Below are 12371 nucleotides of genomic sequence, written 5' to 3'. Positions count from 1 at the left end.
AACCCCCTCCTCCAAAAAAAAAGAAAAAACAAGAAAAAAAACCCACCCAAAAAATTGCTTTTTTTTTCTGGCAGCTTTTTGGTTTTGGCTGATTTTTTTAAAAAAATTTTTAATTTTGCTGCATTTTGGGTTGAAAACATTTTGGCCACACATTGCTCAAGGCGTCCATTTCCAGCTGAAAATTCCCACGTTGGGGCTGTTTAGTTTGTGCATTTGGGGTTTTTTAAGGGGGGTTGAAAAAGAGAAAATATTGTGAAGAAGAGTAATTTAAAGACTGAAGTCATTCCCCAATAGATTTGGTTAATTTTTAATGCCATGTGTGCATGAAGCCAATGTTGATGGAAATTCTCCCAAATTTCAGCATTATCAATGTGAGAGTCAGGAGGCAGCAACTCCTCTATGTTTCTATGAACATCCACAACGACCCAGATCCATGAAAAACTGTGGAGAGTTCTGCTTTATTCAAGGGTTGGACAAGGAAACAAAAATAAATCCATAGTTATAATAAACTTTACAGCCCAAATGTTGGCACTGCATGGGGTTGTGTAGTCCAGACCCTTGGAGAAGGAATTGATTGTGCTGGGCCACCACCACCACTGAAATTTGGGTTTTTCCCAGCTAGGTGAGGACTGCCACTCCCAAGGATTTTGTGGTGGATGGGGAAAATGATGGTGATCTGGGCAAAAATCCAGCCAAGGGCAATTCCAGAAGGACTGGATGCTGTTGGAATGGGTTCTGGCTTATCTTTTAGCTGGGAAGGGTTTAAACCCAATGGTTGGGTTCAACCCTCCATGTAAACCAGCAGCTGGGTTCAACACTCCATATAAACCCAAGAAAAGTTTGGGTTCAAACTTTCATTTAAACCCAGTGGTTTGGTCCAGTCCAACTTTTGGGTTCAATGCTTTGTGTAGACCCAATACTTGGGTCCAATCCTTAATTTAAACCCAGTGATGGGTTCAGCTCTTCATTTAAGCCCAACAGTTCAACCCTTCATTTAAACCCAATGGTTCGGTTCAATCCAGTGGTTGAGTTCAGCACTTTGGATAAACCTAATTGTTGGGTTCAATGCTTCATTTAAACCCAATGGTTGGGTTCAGACTTTGATATAAACCCAAGAGTTGGGTTCAACCTTTCTTGTAAGCCCAAGGGTTGGGTTCAATCTTTAATTTAAACCAAATGTTTGGGTTCCATGCAATGGTTGGGTTCAACACTTCATACAAACCCAAGTTGGGTTCAACCCTTCATTTAAACCCAAAAGTTGGGTTCAATCCTTCATTTAAACCCAAGAATTGGCTTCAACACTTCATTTAAGCCCAAAGATTGGGTTCAACCCTTATTTTGATCTCAATAATTGTATTTAACCCTGTATTGACTAAAGGGTTGAACCCAACACAGCCAAACCCTGCAGCTGGGGAAGGTTTAGTTCTCAAACATATTTTCATGGGGAGGGACCCCAAACTGTGCCATCTGCCCTGCTGCTAGTCATTAACTCTCTGCTCCTCTGGTTTGCTTTTCTCCATTCCAAGGTGGGCCTTAATGTTCTGATCCAGAGAGCCAACAAGTTTACCCCGGCCACTAGGCTGCTGATCCAGAGGTTTGTGCCATTCCCCGCTGTCGGTAAGGAAAAATTCCTTTTCTTTATGTTCTAGGTGGTGGCTGCAAACCTGCAGGTGGCCAGAAGCCACTGGGACGGACACAGCTCCTCCCTTGCTGCTCGTGTCCCCCCAGTGGTTGTCCCCAAGCTGGGGCAGGCAGGGATGGGACTCTGCAAAGCAGAATTTTGGCAGAAAAATGCTGCAGAGCTGCTGGTGGAGGCAGCTCCTCAGGCTTTCCAGCTGCACTTTCCACCCTGAAGCAGCTTCAGAAGTGATCAGCACTGAGTGGTCCTTGGCCATTCCAACCTGAGAGGATTTAATTTGCAGGATCTGGGCTGAGCTGTGTCAAATCTTTGAATAAGCAGCAGCGCTGGGGTTATTTTACAATAAAATGCAGAGAAATGGTTCTGCTCTGAATGTGCAGATTTCTGAGGAGTCCCTGGTTAAGAGCAGCCCCCAGTGTGTGCAGAACTGAGGCTGCTCCTGGCATGGTGGAGCATTTATTGGGGTTTTATCAGCCCTGTGTTTGAGTGGCAGGGATGCTCTTCACTCAGCCTTTGCTGGGTCATGGTTCCAATAACCTGCACATGCTGAGTTATTTTAGTCTTGAAGAAATCACCAGTGGCTTTGGGGTAATTTTTTGTGTAAAAAATTGCACCATCTTTGTTTGTTTACTAAAAAAAATGGGGTTTCCTCCCTGTTCCAGGTTCCTTTTTCAGCCATATAATGCCAAATTTTCCTTTCAGGTTTTTTCTTTGCTGTGCAAGTGCCACATCCTCAGAGCTCTCCTGAGCCCCTTTACCTGTCTGCTGCTCTCGCTTTCTCTGGCCTTTCTGCTCCTTTATTTGCAGAGAACTGGTTTTTGTGTTCCTCCAGCCCTAAATTGCTGAATTGCTGGATATTTTTCCCCTTTTCTGCCACAAGAGCAGCTGCCTGCTCTGCCTGCAGAGCAGAGGGGACAGGGATTGTGCTCTGGGAGTTGCACTGAGCCTTTTCCTTGTACACCAGAGGTCTGTGGGCATTGTTGTTGCTTTACTGGGACTTTTCTGGGATCTGTTTTAGGGAGATTCAGCTTTCCTTGGGGTTTTACAACCAGGAGAGCACAAGGGATGAGTTCCAGCCCCAGGAGGCAGCTCTGAGGGGTGTTTGAGTCAAAGGCACTCAGGAAATCGTTGCTGCAGGGTTGATCTGCTTTCACACCCAGGTGTTTGTGTTGGCATTGATTGAGGACCCATAATTAATTTGTTTAGCCTGTAATTAATTCCCCAGCTAATGTTTTATTTGTCTGGCTTTGTTATGGGCCAGGACATCAGGGATCCTCCCACTAATTGCTGGTTTGTGGTTTGCAGACCTGGATGAACCCTTCATTAGGATATGTCTCCCAATTCTTTTTGAGCCTCCAGCCCCCAGCAGAAAGGCAGAAATTCTCTATTTCTACATGAAAAGCCAAACACTGGGGTAAAGCCCTTGCTCCAAAAACACTACAGATGTGGTGCTCAGGGATGGGGTGGTGGATTTGGCAGTGATGGTTGGACTTGATGATCTTAGAGATCCTTTTCAGCCTTAATAATTCCATGATTCTGTGAAATCAGAGAGTTTTCCCCATCCCTTCCTTGCCCCCCTCTGCATTGACCCCCAGAGCTGTGCTGGCTGGGGGCAGCTGGAAAACTGGGGGGACATCCAAGATTTAGGGTCCCATCCCAAATTACTACAGGAGGGGCTGCTGCTGCTGGGGTGGAAGGCAGCCCAAACTCCAGCAGGGATTTCCTGAGGACTCCACAGAGCTTTGGGAAGCCAGGATGGGTGCTGGGAAAGGTCTTGGTGCCCTCAGAGAGGTCTGTGTGAAGGTTGTGTTTGCACCATCAGGGAATGCCCACCTGCAGCAGCTCTGCCTGGAGGACACTTTAACACCAGTGCTGCTGGGTCAGGCTATGCTCTCACCCCCTTCCAAGGTTAATTTTCCAGCTGAAAACCTCAAATTGTCCAAAAAATCCCACCCAGGACCAGGGGTTGGATCCAGGAAACCAAGGCAGGGGAGCAGCTCCTGGAGGAGCAGCCAAGGCCCTGCAGAGCCTGGGGCTGGAAAAGGGTTTGGGATTGGGGCTGGGGCATCCTCAGGGGGTGAAAGGGTTCCATGGGAAAGCAGGGAAGGGAAGGAGGTCTTGGAGCCTGAGTTTGAGCAGGGAGGGCTTGGATCCTTGCTCAGAGGTGAGGAGGGGAAGGGTCTTGCTGCTCAGGGGAATTCAAGGAACCCAATTCACCCTTTTCTTCCCCAGAACTGGGTGTGAACAGCTGGCCTCAAGGCCAGGGTGTCACTGGGGAGGGTGTGCTTTATACTGGAGATGTTCGTGGCTAAAAAACCTCAGAAAACCCCCAAATCCCATCCCAAACCTGATCTGAAGGGAATTAAAGCTGATGGGAAGATCCTCATTGGAGAGAAAGGAGAGGGAGAAAAAGATTTCTTCTCCTTGGGCTTTAGTGTGTGTGTGATTGAAATTGTTGTGTTTAGGTGATGCCCAAGGACAGATTTAGAGTGTGGAAAGCACCTTGGGATAGAAAGAATCCCTACGAACACCAGGAGCGGGGTGATGGCTTGGTGTGGAGCCCAAGCCCCGTTTCCTCAGAGTGCTTTCACAGCCGCAGTTTCCATTACCACAATTCCTTCCCAAATCCTGCAGATGACTTTGTCTGCACATAAATTTATTTATTTCTCCCCCCCCCCACCCTCGTGCATTTGAGACATCCATGCAATCCAAGTTTAGCCATAATTAGCAGCGTTTCTGCTCTCTCAGAAAGCAGAAGGGGAGCGGCGACGTGAGCGCCTCGTCTCAGACAAACCATGCAAGCAGCTTTTGGCTTTGGGACCAGGGCAGGGAATCCAGAGCCTTGGAAAAGCATCTTGGGAGCATCAGGGCTGGCCACCCCATCCTGAGTCTGTCAGGAACTCTGTGCCAGGGCATCCCTGGCCAGAGCAGCCCTGCTGGGCTCTTTGATCTGCTCAGTTCTGATTGACAGCGAGAAGGATGGGGCGTGCGAGTGTTAAAAATGAAAAAAAAACAGGGGCTAAACTTTCTCTAAATGAAAGGCCTTGTTTTGTTTTTTCTCTGGGATTCAGGAGCTGCAGGGTTGGGAACACAGATATTTTGATAGATGGGAAGAGTGGTCTGGTCGTTGGAATATTAAAGAGAGAGACAGAGTGTGCGTGTGTGTGTGTTCCTCTCCCTCTCGAGTGGAAGGAGCATTTGTCACCACAAATCATCCTTGATTGCACAGAGCTGCCTTCAGAGAGGGCTCACCCACCCACCACCCTCAAAAAATTAGACATTTGTTATATGACATGAATTGAGATTAATTAGCGAATATTAACCCATCAAGCAGTGCAGAAACACATTTTTGGAAGGCACTGGAACTTGCAGCAACAGTGGGTTTGTCTCAGTTCTGGGTGGAAAGTTTGCAGAGAAATGTGGTGTGGGGGGTGCTGGAAAATGCCACTTGATCAGCCCAAAAGTTTTGTGGGAATGAGCAGCTTTTCCCTGGGAGAAGTTGGGAAGCGCCTGAATGAGAGGATGGGCTGCATATGGGAGGGTGCTGCTCAAGCCCAAGTCTTGGTCAGACTTTAGACAGAATTTGGGGTCATCTTGAGGCCTCAAAAGCCACAGGCTGAGCAAGGAGGAGGAGTCAGATGGTGCACAGAGCCACTTTTCCCCTAAAATATGTGAAATCATGGAATAGTTTGGGCTGGAAAGAACCTAAAGACCACCTAGGTCCAAGCACAGGCAAGGACACCTTGCACTAGACCTTCCTGTAAGCCTATTTACCCTTATTGCCCCAGAGGAAAAAAAATTGGTTATTACTCTCCTTGAGAATTCCATCTTTTTTTGGGGTCAGAGCAATTCACCTCAGCAGATTGAGGGGAGGAGATCTGGAGGGCTGTCAGGGCAAACAGAAGCTGCCAGTGGGGATTGAGCAGGGCTGTTCCTCCTGCCTTTCTCCTCCTCAGCCAGTGCCAACATCTGCAACGTGGTCCTGATGAGGCACACGGAGCTGGAGGAGGGAATCGATGTGTTGGACACTAATGGGAACATCGTCGGCTCTTCCAGAGTTGCTGCCAAACACGTGAGTACAGGAGCTGGGAGAGCTGGGCCACAGCTGATTCCAGCCCCAGCACATCCCACAGCCTCTGGAATCCATGGCTTTAGGAGCTGGGAGTGGAGGAGATGCAGATAACATGGAAGTTTGGGGGCTTGCCCTGGTGGTTTGGAAGGGCAGAGTGACAGGACAGATCCCTGGTGCTTCCTTGGGAATTCCTTTTGGAACAGCCAGCAAAGATCCCTCACACCTTCTCCCAAATGAGGAGGACTCAGGCTCGGGGCTGAGCAGCTTTCCAACCCTTCCCTGCCAATCCTGTGCCAAAAAATGCCACCCAAGGCTGGCTGAGGGCATCCAGATGTTGTTAACCTTGTGAACAGCTGGTTTGCTCTCCCTGTCGCCCACTCTGTGCCACCTGCCTGGAGCTGCTCCCTTCCCATCCCTGGGTGCAGTCCTGGCTCCTGAGCACCCCCTGAGCTGTTGTTTCCAAGTGGGATCTGACTGAGATGTGGAGCTGTGCTGAGCACACGCCCAGGCACAGGAGTTAATAATATAATGCTTGGCATTTCCCTCCCTCCTTCTGTCCAAGGCACTCCAGAGACAGCAATTAATGTACAGCTCTGCAGTCCTCGGCAGGAACGGGGAGATCTCGAATAGCTCTCCATATTGTTGGTTAACAGGGGGATTAAAACAATCTGCTGAAGGGCTCAGAGACACTTCTTGGAGCCAGTTTTCCTCACTTCCATTAACTGGCTCCAGGACCCGCATTCCCCTCTCTGTCCTCATGGCTGAAAGAGAAAATTAAGATAAAAAGTGAAGGCGCTGTGCAACTGATGTAGGTGGAGCTTAAATGTAAAATTTGGGAGTTCTGAGAACTTCTGCTCAGCTGCCATCCAGTCCCAGCTCTTCCTCCTGGGTAGGTTAATCCTGGTTTTTGTCATGTGAAACGTGGCAGATCCTCAGTGTGACGCAGCAGTGTGACCCTCCCTGTGTGAGGGTTTGTTGTGATGCTAGATGTCCCTGTGACATAAAATCATGGGATAGTTTGGGTGGAAGGGACCTCAAATCCCATCCAGTATCACCCCTGCCCATGGCAGGGACACCTTCCCCTGTCCCAGGTGGATGCAAGCCCCAGTGTCCAACCTGGCCTTGGGCACTGCCAGGGATCCAGGGGCAGCCACAGCAAATCTGGGAATTCCAGCCCAGCCAGGAATTCCTTGCCAAGATCCCAGCCCAATCTCCCCTTTCCCAGTGGGAGCCATTCCCTGGCTCCTGTCCCTGCAGGCCTTGTCCCCAGTCCCTCTCCAGCTCTCCTGGAGCGCCTCCAGGCCCTGGGACATCTCTGGGCCTCAATAAATCCAAGCCTTGCCTAGGTTGCCCCCTCTGGTGAGGAAGGAAGGATTGTGGAGGCACAATGTAGCTCTCCATGGTTGGGGTTCCTGGGAGAGGAGAGCCATGCATGTCCCATATCCCTGCAGGGAATGAACCAGCAGTGTGGGAAACAATTCCTGGAGCAGCAGTGAGGAGCTGCATCCCCTGCACTGAGTGAGATCAAAGCTCAGCTCAGGCAGGAAGGGCTGAAGGTGCTGCTTGGCCCATGGTGGGATATTTCCCCGACAGTATTCCCCCTCCAACATTTCCCTTACAACATCTCCCTACAACATCTCCCCTACAACATCTCCCCTCCACTTCCTCCAACATTTCCCTTACAGCATTCCCCCTTCAACATTTCCCTCACAACATTTCCCTACCACATTTCCCCTCAAACATTTCCCTACAACATTTTACCTACAACAATTCCTCCACAATGTCTCCCCTACAACATTTCTCTACAGCATCTCCCCTACAATGTTTCCTCACAACATTTCCCTCCCAACATTTCCCCTCCAACATTTCCTCTCCAACATTTCCTCCACATCTCCCCTCCAGCATTTCCCTACATTTCATCTACAACATTTCCTCCACATCTCCCTACAACATTTCCCTTCAGCATTTCCCTACATTTCCCCCACAGCATCTCCCCTACAATGTTTCCTCCATATTTCCCATCAGTGATTCCCATCTCATTCCCATCAGTGACCTAGGTGACATCCACCAATTAGAGTCCAGGCTCTGGCCAAGCTCTAGCTCTACTCAGATGGGATAATTGATGAAAAACCCAGATGTTTTCTGCATCAAAAGGTATCCAAGTCACTTTGGCTTGGCAATTTGACTGCCTGTACATGACAGCTGAACCTACTTTTAAAGGTAGCTTGGAGAATCATTATCCAGGCATGATTTTGCAATTCCCAACTGCTTTGGGGTTTGTCAGCTGCTGCAGACTCTGGGGTGACAGTTCAGTGCCCTCAGCAGAGCCATCCTGAGCCTGGCAGGTCCATCCTGGGTTGGTTTGGGATGTCTGCATGTGTTTATTTGTCTGTGTTTGCTCCACAGGCCCTGCTGGAAACAGCCCTGACCAGAGTGGTCCTCCCCATGCCTATACTGGTTCTACCTCCCATCATCATGTCCGTGCTGGAGAAGTGAGTCTGCCCAGGGGGAGGGAGGGAAGGGCCTCAGAGGGTGCCAGGCATGGATATTTTATGGGATTGTGGAATGGTTTGGGTTGGAAAGGTCCTCCAAGGTCATCAAGTCCAACCATCCCAGCACTGCCACCCATGTCCCCAGGTACCACACCCACAGGGTATTTGTTGGGTTATTTTATTCTGGTTTAGAGATGGGGTTTTAAAAACTTTTATTTTATTTTTAGTCCCATGTGAAGGGTGAGATAATACAGATGTTATGTTATTACAATCAGAAGCTATTTCTTAATTATATACACTCTAAGTGTTTCTTGACTTATTAGCTTTAGCTCCACTATGTTGTAAATGTTTTAAAGGTAATTATTAAAAATTACCTCTAGGGGTTTTACAATGTATCTGTTATAATTTTAATTCTCTGAAGTGTCTAGTGCTTTTTTGTGAGATTATCTTTTGAAACTTAATTTCTCTCTCAACAACGTCTGTTTTATTCTATAGCACTTCTAAGTCAGCATTTCTTATCTCAAGGTTTGCGTACAGATATACACTATGAAAGCCTTCTGTCAGGCTTTGAGAATTTTCTATTTTCCAATAATCCACTTCCCACAGGGTTTGAAACCCCCCCAGGGGTGGAGACTCCAGTGCTTAACAACCCTTTCCTTGAAGGAATTTCCCCCAAATCCATCCTAAACCCTCCCTGGTGCAGTTCCCTCTCCTCCTGTCCCTGTTTCCTGGAGCAGAGCCCGACCTCCCCAGCTGTCCCCTCCTGTCCTCTCCTTGTGCTGAGCCACAAGATCCCTCCTCACATTTCATCCACCAAATAGATTTTTTGCATATTAAATTTCAACATTTAGGACCAATAATTTCCATCATTTCAATCAATTTCCATCATTTAGGACAAATGTCCAGCTTGTTGAAGTTTTATGTTGGTGTGATTATTTTAACTCACCCTGCCAGCCCAGCAGTTTCAATAACCCATGGTGGAAGGTCAGTGTGAGACAAAACCCCTGAATTCAGTGGAAAACTGCCCCTGTTTTTTAGGAAATATTAGAGATTAAAAGGGCTCAGCTGGTTTTCAGAGAGATTATCATGGAATCATGGAATTGTTTGGGTAGGAAGACACTTTAAACACCATCTGATTCCAAGGAGGATCAGATTCCAACCCCCCTGATTTAGTGCAAATCATTTGAATTTTATTTCATTCTCCTTCTGGACAAAATCTCTGCAGCCTCATCCCTGTTCTAAGTCCTTTGTCACCCACAAAGCCAGGATTTACCTGCAGGATCTGCTGGGAATGTGCCTGGGAGTGGCTGTGCCTTACTCTGGAGTAACTTACTCTGCAGTAATTTACTCAGGGATTACTCCAAGTCGTATGTAGAACTGAGGCTTTGCACTGAGGTGGTTTTGTGTGTTCCCACTGGTTTAACTGGTTCCCATTTAACCATCAAAAAAATTGACACTCAGGACAAATTATTTTATTGCTTCAAATGATTTTATTGCTGAGTATCCACAGATAAAATCCTTTATGTGCAATAAATATGGAGAAATTTGTAGAAAATTTCTCCTCTCTAAATTAATAAATTATTGTCTCCAGCAGGACACACTGAGGGCCCATCCTGGGCCATCCCCAGGCTGAATTAAACCTGGCAGTAAAATTGGATTGGCACCTGGGGAGAAAATAAAACTGGTGGTGAAATTTGCTCCCTCCTTTGCAGCAAAATAAAACCAGTAAATCACTTCTTTGTCCTCGGGGGCATCATAAATCCTTGGATTGATACGAGTTTTGCTGAATGCACCTGTGCTCAGTGCAGGCCTTTCTAAAACTGATTTTATCTGTGAACTTACAGGAGATTGCCCTCCAAAAAAAAAAAAAAATCATCATTTTAACGTATTGAAAGCTTTAATTCACGTTTGTGAGAGAAAATTTTCCTTCTCGCTGCCACAAAACTCTGTGGGTATAAAAATATCCGGGCTCTGCTTTTGCCTGCCTGCATTGTGCCCGGAGCTTTGTGCCTGCTGCATTTTCCATCAGATATCCTCGGGTTCCTGGAAGGCTGGCAGTGAGAAGCAGCAGGGATGGGGAGTGAGGTGTGGCTTGGCCACGCTGCTGGAGCTGGTGGCAGCTCTGGAGCAGCCCTGGGACATGGGGAGTGTCCCTGTCTGCGCCTCAGGGAGCTGAAGGCAACTCTCAGATCTCAAAACTCATTCCCAAAGGGCTCACTCAGAGCTGAAAGCTCATTTTGGGGAAAAAAAAAATCCTTTGGAGCATTTGGGGAAAGTGTAACTTGATAAATTTAGTAGGATTTGAGTTTGAGGAGGGTGTTTTAATGGGGGTGAGATCCAGGCAGGCATTATCCATTTATTTATAGAAATCCCTACAGGGGCTGTAAATGGGAAGGATGAAGGTGTCACTCTGCAGAGCTGGGATCAGGAGCCACAATCTGGATCTTCCAATGGATTTGCATTTGGGATATGGGAAGGAGGGGATGGTTCTTCCAATAGGTTTGCATTTGGAATTGTGAGAAGGAAAGAACTATTCCTGCAAGTTGTTTGAATTTGGGATGTGGAGAACGAAGGGAATGATTCCTCTGAGTATTGAATTTGGGATTGTGGGGAAGGAACAATTCCTCCAATGGATTTGTATTTGGGATTGTGGGAAGTAGGGGATGATTCTTTCAATGGCTTTACATTTGGGAAAGTGAGGAAGGAAGGAACAATTCCTCAAATGGATTTGCAGTTGGGATTGTGGGGAAGGAAGGAAGCTATTCCTCGGAGCATTTTGAATTTGGGAAAGTGGGGAAGGAAGGAACAATTCCTCCAATGGATTTGCATTTGGGATTGTGGGGAAGGAAGGGAGCTCTTGCTCCAAGTATTTTAAATTTGGGAAAGTGGGGAAGGAAGGAACAATTCCTCCAGTGGTTTTGCATGTGGGATTGTGGGGAAGGAAGGGTGAGATTCCTCATTTGCATTTGGGACTGTGGGGAAGGAAGGAAGAGATTCCTCCGAGTAGTTTGAATTTGGGATACGGGAAGGAGGGGACGATTCCCATGCCCAGTGCACGTGCACCTGTGATCCCAGGTGCAGGTGGGTGATGGTGCTCACCTGGGTGGCACCCCCACCCCTCCAGGGCCCAGCCCCTGCCCCCAGCAGGGTGTCAGACCCCAGGAATTCTCCCCAGCTCGCTGCTCCCAAAGTTTATTTTAAGTGGCCAGTTCCCGGCCGCCGTCTCTCCGCTCGCATCCAGGTCTTTCCTCTCTCCCAGCCATCTCTCCATCTGCATGTTTTAACTCCCCCAGCTGCCTCTCTCGTCTCTTGTGCCATTTTTTTCAGCTCTCTTGGCTCTTCTCTTCTCTTTGCCTGCTGTGTATTTTAACTCCCGGGGCCGCCTCTCTGCTCTCCAAGTAATTCCATGTTCCCTCCCACCGCCGCGCTCCCTCTTTTGCCCATGTTTCATGCATTTCCTGCTGCTTGGACTCTGCTGGAGCAGTGAACATATAGAACCAATGTTTATTTTCAGCCTGCATATGCCACGCAGGGAACACGGTGTCAGTTATCCATGCAGATGTATTCTCATTGAGCTTTTATAAATAATATCCGTGCCGGCAGCTCTCGCCGCAGGGAAATATCGGTTTGGAGGTGTCTGAGGGGTGAGGGCGACTGATAATGGGGATTCTGTGGTGTCTCTATGTCACACAGGTGTGGGGACAGCAGCAGCCACTACAGGAAGTTGGGCTCTTCATCCCCATCTCCCTTTATTCCTTTTATTTAGCCCCTTCTGTCAGTCCTTTGTTTGGTTGTTATGATGGAATTTGGGAGATGGAGCTGTTTGCTCCCAGCCACCATCCAAGGCTTCTCCAGCAGCTCCCTGCAGAGCTGCAGCTGCTTGGAATGGGGCAGGCCAGCCCTAAGTGCAGCCTCACTCTGAGCTCTGGGCTGGGAAAGCCCAAATTTTTTGCTCCTGTGGTCTGGCCAAGAGTTGGAGAAGCTCAGTCCATCACGTGTCTGCTGGGGACACTTTGGGGGATCTCTGAGCAGAACCTGAGCTCTTCTTACATCCTCATCTTATCTCAGACCTCCTCTGTGCCCCTCAGAGAAGACCTTTCAGAGAGTCTGAAACACTGAGAAGGTTCCAAGAGCTCGGGAATATCAGGATGCACTGGAGAAGGCCTTG

At 48.1% G+C, this 12371-nt stretch overlaps 1 protein-coding gene across 2 annotated transcripts in view; it reads left to right on the top strand.

Moving 5' to 3' along the window:
• The window catches only part of SFXN5 (sideroflexin 5), a 101601-nt gene that overhangs the window by 60606 nt on the left and 28624 nt on the right, over positions 1–12371 (top strand). For both annotated transcript variants that reach the window (XM_074540724.1, XM_074540725.1), the window contains 3 exons: positions 1527–1617; positions 5596–5711; positions 8118–8203. In XM_074540724.1, coding sequence (XP_074396825.1) covers positions 1527–1617; positions 5596–5711; positions 8118–8203 — 293 coding nt within the window. The remainder of the gene's footprint in view (positions 1–1526; positions 1618–5595; positions 5712–8117; positions 8204–12371) is intronic.

The sequence above is a fragment of the Zonotrichia albicollis genome, chromosome 5 (genome assembly GCF_047830755.1).
Source record: "Zonotrichia albicollis isolate bZonAlb1 chromosome 5, bZonAlb1.hap1, whole genome shotgun sequence".
NCBI classification, from domain to species: Eukaryota; Metazoa; Chordata; class Aves; order Passeriformes; family Passerellidae; genus Zonotrichia; species Zonotrichia albicollis.
Note: the sequence above shows the minus strand (reverse complement) of the source record. Positions and strands in the feature narration are given on the sequence as shown.